Source organism: Dromiciops gliroides, chromosome 1, assembly GCF_019393635.1.
Source record: "Dromiciops gliroides isolate mDroGli1 chromosome 1, mDroGli1.pri, whole genome shotgun sequence".
NCBI classification, from domain to species: Eukaryota; Metazoa; Chordata; class Mammalia; order Microbiotheria; family Microbiotheriidae; genus Dromiciops; species Dromiciops gliroides.
In genome coordinates, this window is record NC_057861.1 from 728,342,273 (window position 1) to 728,361,186 (window position 18,914).

Here is an 18,914-nt window from a genome sequence, read left to right on the forward strand (position 1 = left end):
TTTCCTTAATTGTAAAATGAGGAGATTGGAGATGGCCTCTCGCTTCACTTCCTACTGAAAATTTAAGATCCTGTGAAAAATCTCAATGGGAAAAGAATATGGAAAGACATGAGCCAAGGGCTGAGGACAGGATATTGGGTAACAGCCATATTTAAGGGACGGGAGAGAACAGGGTGGTAGAGAAGAGAGGGAAAGAATAAACAGGAAGCTAAGTGATCAACTGAAATAGTATAGTGACCCAACAGGATCTTAGAATCAGGGATGAAAACAAAACTTAGAGATCTAGTTCCTCCCTAATTTTGCAAATGTAGAAACTGGGACCCAGAGAAATAATATGATTTGCCCAAGATTAACAGGCATCAGAACTAGAATCCAGGACCTCCTCTTTGAGCCAGCAAGCAGCCTTGCTATTTTCCCACACTCCTTTGTTTATTGCTGATATTTTTAGTGCTTTTGTGGATAGGAGACTTCACTAAGGAAGTCTCTTTTCAGAAATGACCTTTACCCTTCATAAGATTAAAACTCTGTTGCCTTATCACAGGGGTGAAGGGTCTTTGGGGTCTCAAAGGCTATGCTGGCAGATCATGAATTCTTGAACTGCCCAACAAACTAAGCAGGCTTCACGCTGGGCCCCATGGAGATCTGTGTATCCGTTATCAAAGGATCAGCTCACAGGAGCTTCATATTATATTGGCTACAGGGAGATGTAGTTTTCAGTCCCAATAGCCTACAGGACAGGGTTCTTAAAACTGGGGTCCACTGATCCCCAAGGAGTCCATGGATCAATTTCAGGAGGTCTGTGAACTTAGATGAGAAAATATTTGAATAACTCTATTTCAATAAATTGTTTTCTTTTTAACCTTATGTATTTTATTTTATATATGCATTTAAAGACATTATTGTGAAAAGGTTTTCCCAGACTGCCAGAACACACACACACACACACACACACACACACACAGAGTTAAGAACTTCTGCTTTTGGACCATTTCCTGAGTTCCCAAGGGGCTACCATTTGTTGAGGACCAAGCACAGATGCTTCAAGTATCAGAATATGGATCCCATGAATGCAAAAAATAAAAAGGAATATGTGTAAAAAGAAAAATGAAAGCCATTTTCAAAACTTACCTTCCTTAATAACTTACGGATACATCAATTACAAATCCCTGTCATATTGATTCATTTTTTTTTTTGCACAAGGGCAGTCAATAAATGTTAATTGAATTAAATTCATAACATTTGCTCAATGGTAATAAAAAATTAATTAACTGTCTGTCTTTTCTGTTACTTAAGTTTATGTTCATCAATTCTTGCCTTGACCTTTAACCTCAATATGAATTTCCTGTTTCACAGACACTCTGAAGAACATGGGTTCCATCTTGTTGAGTCTTTTGTCTTCTTCTTCTTCTTAGAAATTGAGTTGTTCTAATTTTAAACCCTCTGAGCTCTTCTAATTTTGACTTATTTTTACTGTTTTGGAAAAAAATATATTTTCTCCAAGTCAATGTCAAGAACTATGTATAACATTCCAAATATAGTTTCGCAAGTTTCTTATTTAATTCCAAGATACTTGCCTGCACACAAGATTTGATACCTCTTTTTATGTGTTTCTTCTTTTAGCTGCTGCTACTGTATAATACTTTGAGTACAATGTCAAAGAACCAGGCGAAAGAAGAAATCTGGGAAATTTATTGCTAGCTTCCCATCACTCGAAGATGGGAAATGTCACTTACATACACCCCAAGACTGTGACTCATTTCAGATGTCAGAACTCTGGGTGGAACAGGCTGGGCTTTGAAATGCGTATGTCAGATGCTCTGCTGAAGAGGAAGAGATAGCTCTCTTTGGGGAATTGGAAAAAAAATAACAATATAAACAGGGATATAAAAATTTTAAAATAGCTTTACAAATGGTAGCTTGGATGTTCCATAAAACCATGTCAGTATGGGATCAGTTTGCTCCAAGTGGTTACTTGAATGCAGTATATCATCTCCATTCAAAATGATATACTTTATAAAGGTCTCAAAGTTAAAAAAGAAGCTTTGCGATGTGTTGCTTTATACAGTATTCTCAGCGTGTTCTTACACTTTAGTAACCCCTATCCAACTTTTTTTTGTTTCTGAATTACTTTGTGCAAAAGCAATTTAAATTACATGCAGCCTGACTACATGTGATAATTTCAACTGATTGTTAATTAATTCTGTAAGTAAATAGCTCCTGCAATCTCTCTATTCATCAAGGTTTTTACTATCTATCAACCTTCTCTGGGCTGCTCTTTCTTTTATATACAGTAGGAAGCAGCTGTGTTCTAACACGCTGGATCCCAGCCTGAGGAATTAGGTAGCCCAGCCTTGGAAGACTCTCACCACCTACTCTCAGGATTGCAGGCTTGTTCAGCTAGGCTGTTTATAATCATTTAGGTCTGCTCCATCACTTAAGATTTGGTACAATTGAAAGAGCACTGTGGGCCGTGTAGTTAGAAGATCTTAGTTCGAGTTACTGATGCTTACTTACTGTGTCCCCTGGGACATGTTACTTCCCCTCCATGGGCCTCAGTTTATTTATCTGTAAAATTGGTGGGTGGGACTAGGTGGCATCTAAGATCCCTTCCAGCTGTAGATAACTGATTCTGTGATCTCCCATCTCTGCCAATCAATCAATAAACCTTTATGAAACATTTGCTAGGTAAATTTCCTAGGCATTAGGAATACAAATACAAACAGAAAGATAGTACCTACCCTCCAGGAGCTAACAATAATATAACAAATACAAGGAAGCTGAAAAGGGGAGGGGAACAGACCGAAGGTACTCTGTGAGTAGTAAAGAAATTCTGGAGTACCCCCTGGTGAGAAAGGAAAACTTTGCTGGGCCCCATGACCTCCTTGCAGGGAGATTCTTTGTTTTGTTTGGTTGGTTTTGGGCCAAGCAATGAGGGTTAAGTGACTTGCCCAGGGTCACACAGCTAGTAAGTGTCAAGTACCTGAGGCCAGATTTGAACTCAGGTATTCCTGAATCCAGGGCTGATGGTTTATCCACTGCACCACCTAGCTGCTCCTTGCTGGTAGATTCTTGGAGGAGTCAACCAATCAGAGGGAGAGGGCACAGAATCAATCCAGTTAGAATGGTGGGAATTCCAGGGTTGGACTAAACTTCCATGATGAGGAAGCTTCTAAAATCCAGAATGCAGCCTAGAGAGGAATAAAGACCTGTGAGCACAAACAACTGATTATGGTTCATGAAAGGCTAGTCTAGGAGGTATCCCCTGAACTGTGGCCTGCCTGAAGGATGCTAGGGATTCTTAGAGGAAGCTAGGTGGCACAGTGGATAGAGGGTGGATCTGTAGTCAGAAAGACTCATTTTCATGAGTTCAAACCCGGCCTCAGAGACTTACTAGCCATGTCCCCCTGGGCAAGTCACTTAACCCAATTGCCTCAGTTTTCTCGTCTGTAAAATGAGCTGAAGAAGGAAGTGGCAAACAACTCCAGTATCTTTGCCAAGAAAACCCCAAATGGAGTCAAGGAGATTCAGACATGAATAAAACAACTCAACAAAGAAAAGCAATTCTTAGAGCTGAAGAGAAGTTAGCATTTATTAAAGACTTCCTATGGCACCAAGTGCTTGTGCTACAAACAAAAACAAAAACATAGCCCCTATCTTCAGAAAGCTCACATGTGTGTATATAGATAGAGAAATAGATATGGGTATAGGTATAGATATGGGTATGAATATGGGTAGGGGCATAGATATGGGCATAAATATAGGTATAGATAGACATAGAGATGATAGAGATAAGAGATTGATATTGATATTGATGTATATATGCATATAGGTATGTATGTATGTATGTATTCATATCACTAACTATGTACCTATAAAATACATGCCCAGGGGATGAAATGTGATCTCAGAAGGAAGGCACTAGGAGGGGAGCAGGAAAGGAACTAACCAGGATAATAAACCTCCTGTACAAAGTGGTGTTTGAACAGGGTCCTTAAAGAAGTCATGGAATCCAAGAGAATTGTAGGCATGGGGGGCAGCCGGTGCAAATATATTGTTTGCAAGGGACAGCAAAGAGCCTAGCCTACATGCATTGTTGGTGGTATGTAGGGAGGAGAGGGGACTGCAGAGTACTTCGAGACATGGAAGAACAACCTGGATGGAGGTGGGAGATGGAATGTTGCATATTGGGGAAGAGGGAACAGATCAGCTTGAAGTTAAGCTGGAACAGAGGGGCTATAGAAGGGAATAATAGGAAAGGAATGAAAAAAAAAAGAGTGGTGGGAACTGAGATTATGGAAGGTTATGGGCTCAAAAGTTTGGAGTTGGAGAGGACCTTGAAGTTCATCAAGTCCAATGTTCCCATTTTGCAGATGTGTAAACTGAGGCTAAGAGAGACTCAATGACTTGTTCAAACTCACACACAGGCAGTAAGTAGCAGAACTAGGATTTGAATAATACAGGTCCTCATGGAAAAAAACTAGGCCTCTCTCCCACTGAGGTTTCACAATGCCAGGCTAAGGATCTTTTGTTTCATCCTAGAAGCAATAGGGAGCCACTGAAGATTTTTGAGTAAAAGAATGACCAGATCTGTTCATTGTGAACACTTATTCAATGAAAAAATATATATACTGAGATCCTACCTACCTTAAATAAAGCATTAAGCAGGGCCACAGAGGGGAATGGATGGGAGGGAGTAAAAGGAATGCAAATTAGCGAGGGGTAAACCAGTGAGAGGGTTCACCTTAGTGCAATGACTATAATGCTTAATCTCAACTCAGCCCTGGGTTCAAATCCCACATGAGACCCTAGATGTAGTACACTTTGCAAGTTTCAAAGAATAATTCTGTTGCTTTTCAGTCCTATTGGATTTTTCATGACCCCATGGACCATATCACACCAATATTGTCCATGGATGTTCCTTGGCAAAGATACTAGAGTGGTTTTCTACTTCTTTCTCTAGCGGATTAAGACAATGGTTAAGTGATTTTTTTCACACAGTGTCTAAGGCTGGATTTGAACTCAGGTTTTCCTGCCTCCAGGCCCAGCCTTCTATCCACTGAGCATTATGTACATGTCCGTTGTTCAGGCTCTAGTGAAGTGAAACTTATAACTGCATTCGAAGAGCTTACAATTTAAAAGTTAGGGAAAAGTAGCCATTAAGACTACGTCAGCCAAGAAGCAGTATGACTTACCTTTCTGTTGTGTGCCTTGATTTCTGGATTATTCGAGCCATAAGCAGGAATGTGGATGCTACTCTGCTTAGTGCCTACTCCATAAGGTTGGATGGAGATGAGCATTTTCCCCATCCAATTGGCCAACCCTACTGTTTACCAAATATCACTTTAATTGCTCTGTTCTACTGGAGATATTTCCCTGAGCCCCTCTGACACACAGATTTCCTATTTGCCTAATACACACAACCTGTGCTCCTGCCAACCCTTCTTTAGAGAGAAAACCATAGCTAAGAAATTTGAACCAGAACTAAAATGGAGAAAGTACGAGCAAGTTGAGAGTGGAGACACTTTGAAACATCTGAAACAACAATTACCCCCCAAAAATCACCTGAGATGAGCGTGTGCCCCATGCCATTAACTCTAGTGCCTCCTCTGATGTATCCGCCAGCACCTAGCTTATAATCGCTCATTGAAAATCACTGATGCAAGAGCCAGCAAGCTGTTCCCTTTCCTTCTTCTGCCGGCCAAAGCTAAATGGCTGTAATGAATAAATGGGTATCAAGCCGACTTTTCCATCTGCACTGAATTTAGATGCAACTCAGAGAAGGATGAGGGTGGTGATTTGACAATTTTTTTTTTATCCTGGGGTCATGGGCTGTTCTATCTAATTCAGTTCTCCAACCCCATGTAGCCCAAAAGATACTACTGCTTGTCCAAGTAGGTAGGTACTATGTTGAAGACTATAGTCTAATCTGAGGAGTTATGAACTTTATATATATTAACCTACTCTAAGTTGTTTCCTTTATACTCCTATTTTTTCATGCATTTGAAAATATTATTTTGAGAAGGGATCATAGGCTCCGCCAGACTGCCCAAGGGGTCCAGGACACAAAAACAGAGTAAGAATCCCTGGTCCAGGGACAGCTAGGTGGCACAGTGGATAAAGCACTGGCCCTGGATTCAGGAGGACCTGAGTTCAAGTCTGGCCTCAGACACATGACACTTACCAGCTGTGTGACCCTGGGCAAGTCACTTAGTCCTCATTGCCCCGCAAAAAAATAAAAAAATTAAAATAAAAAGAACCCCTTGTCCAGATACTAGGAACATAACAACCAAAACAGAAGTGTTCTTGCCCTCAAAAAAAATTTGATTATATTTGTGTCCTGCGGTTCAATGTGACAGTGATCTCTGGGCATCATAGAATGCAAGAGCTTGGAGGGGTTTTTGGAAATCACCTAATAGGATCCTCTTGCTTTACATATGTAAGAAACTGAGGCCCACAGAGGAGAAATAGTTTGCAGTCATTCTGGGGTTCTTTGAACTTACTTTTTAAATTTTTTAAGTAACCAACCTGGCCCTGATGCATGGAGCCCTATCCAACATATGGCTTGTGAGTATTAGAATATGTGTGTGAGAGAACAGTTGCCACATTTTACCACTAGACATCAAAGAACTGAGTAAAAGAGGGGCTCCTGATATTTTTGTGAGGATGCTGGAGTCCTTTGTCACTCTGGTGAAACCTCTGGAATGCTCTTCAGAATAACCTTTTTAAATGCATATAATTAAATATACAAAAGAAAACCATTCAACTGAAATACAGTTACAATTTTTAAAAGTCCAATTCAACAGGTATTACACTAGATGCTAGAGATTCCAAGATGATAATAAAATAGTCCATGCCCTCAATGAGCTTGCATTCTAGTAGGAGGATTAATTAGCCCATGATTAGATTCTACTAAATCTACATTGATACTTTATTGAAAAGATAGTTCTGGGCTCTGTACACATTGCCTGATTCCTCCTCCTTGTCCCTAATAAAAACGAGCAGCTGCATGGCACAATGGTACAGTGCTGGGCCTCCTCTTCCTGAGTTCAAATCTGGCTTCATACACTTATCTACAGATAAGAATCCTGGGCAAGTCACTTAATTGTTTTTGCCTCAATTTCCTCATCTGTAAAATGAGCCGGAGAAGGACATGGTGAACCACTCCAGGATCTTCACCAACAGAACCCCAAATGGTGTCCGAAAGAGTCAGACATGAACAACAACAATGTCCCTGATAAAAGAGAATATGGACAGTAACTGGACCTATGATTCATTAGTTTAGGGAACTCCTTGATGAGAAGACTCTCTCAAGCAATTCAGGTCAATACTTTTTCTATGAGTTACAATCTTAGTTTCCTAGAGCACTGACAAGTTAAGGGACTTGCCCAGGGTCAACCCATGTCTCAGAGATGGGACTTGAACCCAAGTCTTCTTGGTTAAGGAGGCCAACTTTTTATGCACTCTACTGTACTCTTTACAATAAAATAGGGATGAGTAAATAATTATTCATTACCATTATATATGAAATTTTTTAACTGCACACTTTCTATTTCATCTCTGAGCTAGCATTCCTATTTCTAATTTTCCTAAAATTTATCCTGGTGAGGGGCAGCTAGGTGGCATAGTGGGTAAAGCACCGGCCCTGGCTTCAGGAGGACCTGAGTTGAAACCCGGCCTCAGACACTTGACACTTACTAGTTGTGTGATCCTGGGCTAGTCACTTAACCCTAATTATCCCCCCAAAAATTATCCTGATCAATTATTTCATTCTTTCAATTCAACTATAAGTGCCTACCTTGGTCTAGGCACTGGACTCCATTCTAGGAATAGAGAGACAAAAACAAAGAGGTTTCTGCCCACAAGGAGGTATGTTTTTATTGGGATGAGACAAGGTTTTTCATAGCTAAGTAAATGTATGCAAGGTAATATATAATTATAATATATAATAGGTAATACATACAAAATAATATGAGGGATGAAAGTTTTACTCTTAAAAGTCTAGAATGGGTATTCATTTTTGACCTGAAAATCTGATCTTTTAAAAATTATTAATCTTTTAAGAACACTGGATTAGAGTTCCTATAAACAATTTCAGGTTTGTTTTGTGTGTGTATGTGTCTTTTTATTCAGATACTCAACTCACAAATGAAAAGCACTCAGATGAGAAATCTGTTAAGGGCATCATTATAAATTCGGTATCTGAATTCAATACTGCCGATGCACCATCCAAGGAAGCCCCCAATGAGAAAAAACTGTCGGCATCGAGCGCATCAGGATCTTCTCTTGAAGAGTGCCAAACCAAATTCTCATACCTCCAAAACGATACATCAGTTCATCGGAGACGCCACGATGGTATGTTTCTTCAAATTCAACAGATCTCTAAAGAAAACCTTTTTTCCCCCCCTCCCCCCCCCAACAACCCCGTAAAGGGCATCGCATATGCTTACTGTTGGAGAAATCTTTATGAATGTTAAAAGAGAGGGCTCCGAATCTAGACAACAGTGAACGACACATGTCAAGGTCACTTGGCAATAACGCAATGCTTGGCAGATCGTTTGCTCTCAAAGCTGGGAATCCATAGGAAAAAAAATGAAGTGGCTAGCGTGTAATCGGTCTTATTTGTTGGGCTAGGAAGTGTAAGCTTCTCTCCCCCACTGCACTCCCCTTGAAGGCTCTGGGATTCTTTTCTTCCTTTGCTATTGTGTAAATAAATTGGGAGAAGCATGAAAGGCTCCAGAAGAGACAAATAAAGCTTGTAGGAAATGCAAAAAAAAAATCAGATACCAGCTGAAGGAGGATGAAATGTCTGCAGGAAGTATTGATTCCTGGGCATGCTGATTGGTGTGAACAAGAGCCGTATAAGACCTAGGTGCAGCATTAAAGAGACATGCAAGTTAGAAAGCAACCTGGAAAGGATTTGGGGGCAGGATCCTCACTAAAGCCATTTGGCTGGGTAGAGACCCACACCTAGGTGGGGGAAAACATTCCTTTTTTACCCTCGTTGGAAGCTTGTCAAGGAGCAGAAACTGGGCACATGTGTGACTTGTAGGCTCCTTCTTTCACACCTAAATAGAGCAAGCTACTTCCTGAAATATTGCCTTCACCTAAGAGTAAGGCAGATCCACAGTGGCCCCTGGGCCAGCTCTGGGGGTGGGCTGCAATTTCTGGCCCATGTTTATGGATATGTTGAAAGTATTTCATTTTTTTAAAGCCCTGAAAGTGAACCGAGATGTCTACCCTAAGTTGGACATTTACAGCAGAGAGCAAGAGTTATCTTATTTTCCTATTTAGATCCCTAAAGTTTGACATTCAGGAGAGAGCCTGCCTTGGAACCAAAAAGACCTGGGTTCAAATATTGCTTCTGACACATTCTGACTGTATGATTGTGCACAAGGCACTTAACGTGCCACCCCAAATTGGTAGAGAAAAGTTCTCACTTCCAGGAGACTCACTCCTCCAGTCTTTAATCTAACCTTAGCACTTCATGCATAGCTAGTACTTAATACTTATTCATTCACCTTATGGAATATTACTTCTTTGGAGACAATGGCAGACCCAACCCAGGGTGCACACAGTTATATGTGAGTAGAGGAAAAAACCTTTCTGACTTTCCATTTTGTAGCTAACTATATTCTTGGACAGGCTGCTTCATCTCCCTCAGCCTCAGTTTCTCCCTTTGCAAAATGAGGTGGTTAGACTAAATGAATTCTGAGGTCCTTTCCTATTCAAATATCCTCTTTCTATGATGTTGTTGCCCATAAGAGCATCAGTGCAAATTCCAAGAGGCTTGTATCCATTCCAATGCACCCAACAACCCAATCTGCAAAAAACAGACAGTGTTATACATTTATGGGTTCTTTTCAATATGAAAGGCATCGTTGCCTTTTTCTTCATCCATTCATTTTTCTAGCACAAATCTACTTGAATAGAAAACATTGGTTACCATTAGAAGATTCTATATAAAGGTTAAATGATCTCCTGATGCTAATAATGGTGTGTGTGTGTGTGTGTGTGTATTGGAGAGAGACAGAGATTCAAAGACAGACAGACATAATGAGACAAAGAAGCAGAGAGAGAGAGAGAGAGAGAGAGAGAGAGAGAGAGAGCATGGGAGGGGAGAGAAGGGAGGGAAGGAAGAAGAGAGGAAGAAAGATCACAAAAATACGGAAGGGAAAATGATGCCTCCCAGGTAATTCTAAATCATTACTGGTTTTTTTTTTTCTTTCTTCAGCTATTCAATTTAACAAATACTTATTAAGTACCTGCTAGGTACCAGACATTGTTCAAGATACGAAGATAAAAATGAACCATTCCCTGCCCTCAAAGAACTTTCATTCTATTGGAAAGATGCAGTATGTACACAAGAAAGTAAATAAAAAATATATCCAAAAAACTTTCAAGAAATAATAATGAAAGAAATTAGGAAAAGCCACATATAGGCAGTGGTACCTGAACTATTCTTTAGAAAAAATGAAGCTCAGCACCATCCTCCCTTCTAACACAGTTAAATGATTGCCTGTGCAATTAACAGACATTATTAAATGATTGGGACACAAATCCCAGAATCCCAAGTTCCTGGTAGGGGCGGTTAAGTGGGCAGCACAATGCATAAAGCACTGGCTCTGGATTCAGGAGGACTGAGTTCAAATATGGCCTCAGACACTTGACACTTACTAACTATGTGACCCCGCGCAAGTCACTTAACCCTCATCGCCCCATCCCCCAAAAAAAGTTCCTGGTGAGCCAAAAATAAACATTTTATCGGATTGTCCCCAGGCTCCTTGGAACTTGTCATGTGGGCTAACAATCCTCAAGTTAAGAGCTCCCAATGAACAGATCAACACAATAAGCCACAATTCTCCCAAAGAACTATTCTGACCTATTGTATAGATGATCCCAGAATAATGAGAATAGCTCCTAGCTGGTGAGGAGTGCTGGGGTCCTTGCATTCTCAATGAAGGACCATAGTAATTGTTCCATTAAAATGGTAACTGGTACACAGTAGCCTCATGCAACATAAATAACAGGCTTCTCATTGTTAAAAATAGCTGAGGAAATTAATAAGGCTAATTGAATGAGGTTGCTTTTGTTAAGATCTGGACTGAAGCCAACCCAACCCAGGAAATGCAAGTTTATGACTGACCTGTCAGCTAATAGTCCATCCTTTACTCGCCCCATTGTGACAAGACCTCAAGGAAAGAGTTTTTTGTCCTAAGCTAGAGGATGAAATGTCCAGAGTAAGACACCTAGGAAAGAACAGCAGAGCACTCGCCATCCTAAATCCTAAAAAATAGCAATCAAGAAATTTGTGAGGTTCAAAGTCACTTTATTAATAGGGGGCTTGGTGGCTGCAATTAACTTAATAATGCAGACATTGAGAAATAGGGAGGGGGGTCATTGTTCCTACTGAGATAAATACAGTCAAGTCTTTCAAGAATAGCAGGGGAAAACAGGAAGAGAACAGGGAAGCTGACAACCACTTTTATGCAGTTTGTGGTTAATTTATTTTCAAATGTATAAATGCGTGCATCGGAATGGATGCTTAATTGCTAATATCTATTATTTATATACATTGCCCCACTTAAAACAGGATGGAAAAGTCTCACCCATGCAGATTTTGTAAAATTTGCTGCATCCATTAGCATAGTTCATGGTGTGTGCTCTGATGGGAATTTAACAGTCTCTTCACTGAACATAAGAGTCCATGTGCTACAGCATCACTTTGTTGTTAAAACGTTGTGCTTTTTGTGTGGTCACTTTCCAGAATAATGGAGAAAATCTAGACAACTATCTCTCAGTATTCTAGGTCCTGGATTATCTATCTCTTTTCTGATTGCTAGGGAATCACTGGGGTTAATGAATGGAAGGATATACTTGTTATTAGAAAACAGATTGCGTGTGTGCGTGTGTGTGTGTGTGTGTGTGTGTGTGTGTGTGTGAGAGTGTGTGTTTAAAGCCTGAGAAGATGCCTAATGGATGTGTAATTTTGAATTCGATACATGCTATCTAGGTGGAGGGGAAAATCATAAATATAAGGTACCTAAAAAGAATAGTCTTAATTACACCATGGCCTACTGGATAAAATGATTACATTTTCTACCCTGTAAATTTCATACAATTAAATGCAGCCGTGTCACCTTATAAAATGTTTCAATTTTAGAATTATTTCAGTTCATTTACTCAGAAAAAAATAAAAGCACAAATTTACTCAGGATCACCCAAATCCAGTCATTCTAATTCTAAAGAACTGACTTAAAAGTTAGTTGTGCTTGTCTGAACTTAAATAGCTCTTGACATATTTAAATACGTATTACAATTGAAAACATTGAGGATGATATACTGGTTACAGAAAGACACTCAATCACACTTTATTTATTCATATTATATGCTAAGGAACTTTTTTTTAAGAGAAACACTTACTGTTGTCTAAGGGGCGGGGTAAGAATTTTATTCTTTTGAACTGGAAATTTTAGGTTTCAAGGTTAAATGAAAACATCATCATAATGCTGGCCAGTGAAATGCATCAGTAGTCCTAGGTATTTCCACACAACAATACATTGACACATTAGGGCACATGATGAAGAAAGTAGGGTTCTATACCTCCCATATCATTCCATCCAGCAAGGCTTTCCTGGAGGTATGGTTTTCCCCACCTTGGATACCATCTCCAATGGTGTCAGCATATTGCAAGGGGGTGCAAAGGCTGATAATGGGTGATAACAAGAACATAGGTTACTCCCACCTAAAAACACCCTCTTCTCATTACTCACTGGGTGTGGTATTAACACTGAGTAGCAGAAAGAGGAAAAGGAAGAAAACACTGGACTGTAGGTAGCACATTGCTTGTCTCAATTCATTTGTTCTCACTTGCTTAGTATTCAAATAAAGAAGATGCTCAGGATAACTGAGATGTCCTTCAATATGTGGTGAGCTTTTAGGGATACCCAGTCCCAGTCTCCTTAAAATTAACTACAAGAGCCCAGTAAAAGCCAAACAAAAAAGGAAAGCAGGAATTAAACCCCCAAAAAAGGACGAAGAAAGGGATATGGGATGAGGTGGGAAATGGGAGACAGCAGTGAGAACATCAACAGGATTATTAGAAGTGTCCCGGAGACCCCAGCTCTTTTCAGGTTCAATTCTCCAGTCAAAATCCAAGTTATGATTTCTTCTGTCTTTACCTTTTTACTCCCAGTAATTTTTTTGGTGTAATCATAATTCCATGTAGTATCATCCTGAGACTTGAAAAGAGGAGCCCACAGATTTCCATTCCCCTAAAAAGGAGAAGGGCATGAAATAAGATGCTTGGACCCACTTGCTTCATGTGAAATGCTTTTATGGATAGGGGGTTGGATGTACAAATAGAATAATTGAGTAGAAATATGTCTTGTGACACCCCCTTCTTCCATTTCTGGAGCTTAGTTTCCTCATGTGTAAAATGAGGGACTCGGACTGAATGATCTTTAATGTCCATTTTAAGCATAATCCAATTAAAAACCTGCATATACATTGTATTTTGGTAAAGTCTAATGTTTATGATTCTTTTTTTTAAAAGGATGAGGAAAGAAAAATACATTAGAAAATAGAAAGGCTTCCATTGGTCAAGGCCCTACTGGATCTATGAAATGTGACCTCTTTGGAATGAATCCAGGAATAAACAGAAACATAGCCTTGACCAACATGAGGGAAGAGGCAAGGGTGATGGGAGGGGACTCTAGCAATGTGTTTGTTTTTTATTAAACATTAAAGTCCCATGAAAAAGTGCAGCAAGAGGAAAGAAAATATCCTTGCTCTCAGGGAATAAAACTCCATTTCTCTTTCCAGTAAGTTGCAAAATTTCCTCTGAACTGTTTATTTTACTTTTGTGCAAACAAAAACAGGCAATATGCAAAATGATTTCCTCTGCTTGTGTAGAATTCCTTAATACTTCTTTTGAGAAAGCAAAGGCTGGAACATATTTTCAAGTTAGGAGAGAAATCTGTTTTCAATTCATTAATGCCGCCATGTTTACCCTGGGCAAGAGTTACCCACCTTTTATGACCAAAAAAAAAAAAAAAAGACTAACTTAGAAACTGAGAAAGCAAGTTTTATTCTCAAGTGCAAAATGGGGGAGTAGGGGGACCTAATGATAATTCTGCCAAGGAATACAGGGAAAAATAACATTTAAAATAAGGTTTGCCCTGTATTCTGGAAGCCAAGACCTGAGAAGGCTGCCAACTCCAGACACTTTGGCAAAAGCAATCTCATCATCAACACTGAAAGTCACGGAGACCCCAAATCCTGGTTTCCAATCCCAGTTTGGTCATTTCCTACCTTTGTCACCCTGGGAAAAACACTTTATTTCTCTCTGCCCCAGCTTCTTCCTCTGGCAAATGAATGAATAGAACTCTCCCAAGTTCCCTTCCAGGTAGAAACCTATTTTCTTGTGTTTTTAAACATGTATTAATAATAACCTGTAACAATGGCTAGCATTTGTATAATATTTTCAGGTATGTATGTGCATATATACATATATGCACACATATGTGCATATGTGTCTTATGGTTATGATATGCATACATGTATATATAAAATAATTTCTAATAGGTGGCATTTGTATAATGCTTCAGACATATGTGTATATAGGCAGCATTTACATAATATTTTCAGGCATTTATGTATACATACATATATGTATGTAGATATGTATTTGTATATATATTCCTAAAAGTGCTAGACAAATGGTGCCTATTACTGTTATAATAATATTGCTGTTATAATATATTCTAAGAATAATATGATATTGTTAAGAAATACATATATTTTAAAAGTTAAAAGTTTAAAAAAACAAAACAAAAGAAGAAATCCATATATTTATATGTATATCAATATGCATCATATATCATAAGTGTGCATGTGTATATGCTCCTCACAACAACCCTGTGAGGTTGGTGGTTTTTTATTCCTCTATTACAAGTGATGAAATTGAGATAGAGAAGGGTTAAACATCTTATCCAAGCTCACAAAGGTATGAGGTTAACATGCATATATTGAGCATTAAGCACTTTACAATTATTATCTCATTCAATCTTACCAAAGACCCTAGGATCTACTATTATCATCCTCACTTTTCAATTGAAGAAACTGAGGCAAACAGAAGTTAAATGACTTGCCCAGGGTCACATAGCTAGTGAGTGTCTGAGAGAGGATTTTCATTCAGGTCTTCCTAACTCCAGACCCAGTGCTCTATCCATTTTGCGGCCAACTACTATCTAATGTTAAGAGACTTGCCTGGGATCACACATCTAATATGTGCCTGAGGATTCGAATCCATGTCTTCCTGACTCCAGTTCCAGTGTTTTTATCCACTGCACCAACTAGCTATATCTGAAGCCACGAACACATAAGGTCTTAGTGATTCCTAATGTCCAACATGTTCTCCACTCTAACACCTTTTAAGGGAACGGAAAGTCCAAGTGATAATCAATGTTCTACATTTTTAAAGAGATATTACAATTGATAACAGTAATAATGCATTGGTCACAGAAAGATACGATCACATTTATTTACACACTTTAAACAATCTTACATTAGAGAATTTTTTAAAAGAAAAGAACTGGTTTCCGTCCCCCCCCCCCAGCACTGAGAGAAATTGTCAGCCCCTCAACTATACATATACATGTATTTGTCCATATATACACGTATATGTCATATGCATTATACACATGTTATATATACTTTCAGTTGGGGGCTTATAGTGGGTCCTATTTAGATGCTATTAAGGCAAACCCATGTCTGCCCTCTGTGGCACTATGACTCCTTTTCTGCCAAGAGAAGAGCAGAGATTTTACTGCCAACCTCCCTGCTAGGTGCAGCCTCCTAGTCACTGATGCATTGAATTTTTTTTTTCTCATGTATCTAACAGCCAACATCCCCCTCTTCTGAAATGCATAGACCTGCTGGAATGGATGCAGCCTGCTAGCATGCTTCTATATGTTTGTGGATGGTTTTCTGGTTATTTATGGGAGATTGGCAAACAGTCCATATGCCAGGAGCTGGCACTGAGTGAATCAAAACCAACCAAAACTGGCAAAAGGCAAGTGCCGTTCACTGAGACGGGCAGCGTTAGGGGCGCACGGCTGCCTATACTATAAATATTGAGTAATTGCCCCGGCACCTGCAGCCGTATGTGACAATTATACTCGTCAGGAGGAGTCAGAGGGGAGTTCTCACTGCCATCTCATTAAAAAGAAAAAAAAAATACATACCAATATTCACAGCTCACAGTACAGATTTACAGAATGCTTTGGGGGCGGGGAGGAGGGGGGCTTTCCTTTTTTAAAAAAAATATTTCTTCTATTTGGGGAGAGTTTCCATATTTTTCTTCCTCTTAAAAATTTAACAAGCCTATGAACCACAAAGAAAAAATAGCTTTAAAAAGTTGTTGGAGGCAAGTGAGTTGAGGGTACAAGGGAGTTTGGAAGGGAGTCTCTGTCTCACTGGGGCAAACTTTTCTGTCTTGTGATCAGGTTACTGTTTGTTGAGCCCTGCAACTGCTAGTTATGAACACTTTATTGAATAAAACTCCTTATGAAAATTAAACTTTAAACAGATGATCAGTCCATGGGGGGGGAGGGCAGGGAGAGGTTGGGATGTTTTCTCCATGTTGTGACGGACCATTTCTTTCAAGCTGCAATGATCTTCAGATGATGCATTTCATTTAATTAGATACCCTGCTTTGATTCTTATTTACTCATTTCTCAGTTCCGCAAAACCATGAAGGTTCTCTGAATTTACTTTTTTTTCTACCTGAAAAATGAAAAGTTATTTTAGCAATAGGATTGCCAAATTTTCAAACATATTCCTCAATGAAAAATAAAATATAGTCAGCAGGAAGCTCTTGCAGCTGTTTGGCTGGAATTCCCAATTACCAGAAATGCCCTTAGAGATCCTTTTTGGATTTTTACAAGCCCACATAATGAATTCTTAAGCCAATTTTCTTAAAGCGAACTTTTCTTTAAATATATCGTGGTGAGTATCTGTACTATAGGAGGGTCTTGAGAAGTGGAACTAATAAAATAAAATACCTTACACCTATGGAGTTAGTGCTTCACAATATATCAAATGCTTCACTAAGAATAAACCTCTCTAAGTAGTAAAAGTGTCAGTATTTTCATTGTATATTTAAGAAAACAGTCAGGAAAGACGCTAAATAACATTTAAAAAAACAGATAATGTTTGCGAGTGTTTGTATATATGTTAGAGAAGAGGGAACATGTAGAAAAAGGGTCATTAGTGAACACAAACTAAATAGCTGCGTAACCAGAGTCTGGGGTTACATTTCTGAAAAATTGGGAAAAAATACATTTATGTCTGAAATATAGGTCATTCATTCAGAGTTCAATGTACTATTTGTCAGTTATACTTTCTGTCAATTTTTATTTGACATCAGCCATTATGCCTTCCCTAGAAATACACTTCCTCCCATGTTTCTTAAAATGTTTTTTTTTTTGTTTCTTTTCTTTTTTTCCCTTTTGGACAGATGAATGTGCCTCACTTATCCTCACCTGTCTGTTTTGCCAGTTTTTGGATTGTCTTCTAATGCTGCCTGATACTTGTGAAACTGTGTGCATAAATACGTGCTGCCCATCGCATCGATACCATCATACCTCAGACGAGAGTCACCCCAGAAACGACTGCAATTGCAATTGTGATGTTGACTGCAGCCTGTTTGAATCTTGTCACGAGACAAGCGAATGCTTAGAGCTGGCCATGGAGATTTCAGAAATCTGTTACCGCTAACATAAGAAAGCACCAGATCCCCTTAAAAAAAAAATAACTACTCTTTGATTTCCTAGAAATTTCCCATATGACCAGGATGTGAGGTCTATTTGTTATAAACATCTTGGACTCTGCATATCACATTATCTTGCATCTATTTGGGAAGAATTGCATTCTGCACGAAAGGTCCTTGTTCACAATTTCACAACTGCACGACACTGACAAATACAATCTTTAATCATAGATGAAACACAAATCCAAAACAACCAGCACAACATGTTTTCACTGCATTCCTGCTTCCCAGCTGGCATGCCAATCCCCTCTTTCTGCGACTACATTCACCAGCTTGCGCCATGGATTCAGCCCTATTCCCAAATTCAGGGCGAACTGGGGCACGTTTTTAGGACTGACATCCATACATTAGCTCCTCTTCTTAATAGACTCATACATAAACATCATGCTTTGTTGGTTCCTATTAATAATGGATGATAGAACATCATTTTATAATTAAAAATTTATTTATACAATCCCTTAAAACTCACTTATATGTTCAGTTTAGGTAGAAAAGGGAATTAAATGATTAGGAACCATGTTGCTGTAATTACAGCCGATGTCTCTGAAACATCTCTGGTGGATTTGGAGTCTGATGTGCTTCGTCGGAGTGCTGTAATTCTAGACCATATTAATCTGTGTCTATGATTATGCCATAACAGGTTATGTCTATTTTTAATTTGTTACAGGAAGGTTCTCCTTAGTTCTAATGAGCATTAATGGGAACTGTGTGCATGTTTCAGGAGAATGACCTCGGTTAATCAATTGCTTCTTTTCCTGATTTCTGTTCATAGGGTAAACAGGAGATTGTGAAAGAAACTACAGCTTTCTTAACTTGAATTCCTACAAGCACTAAAAAGACATAAAAATACAGCCCTTAATGAAGCATGTCATTCAGACACTACAGATGCCCCCCCATAAAGTTTGTAATTATTAATATTAATAAAAATTTTGACCACCACAACCCAGTTGTATAATAACATAGGCCACAATATGAAATTGAAAATGATTTCTTAGCTTAAACCAGGAAAAAAGAAAACAATCTCCTTTGAAAACCATGTGTGGTTGTAGCTATTCTGGTAAGCACCTTCATTTGAGGAGACTCC

The 18,914-nt window shown here is 39.0% G+C and overlaps 1 protein-coding gene across 1 annotated transcript in view; it reads left to right on the forward strand.

Annotated features, from left to right (window-relative positions):
• MDFIC2 (MyoD family inhibitor domain containing 2) overlaps positions 1-18,679 on the forward strand; it is a 163,833-nt gene extending 145,154 nt beyond the window's left edge. Inside the window, exons 4-5 of the mRNA XM_043978157.1 lie at positions 8,131-8,352; positions 17,519-18,679. Coding sequence (XP_043834092.1) covers positions 8,131-8,352; positions 17,519-17,778 — 482 coding nt within the window. The 3' untranslated portion in view covers positions 17,779-18,679. The remainder of the gene's footprint in view (positions 1-8,130; positions 8,353-17,518) is intronic.
• Positions 18,680-18,914: the final 235 nt, after the last annotated feature.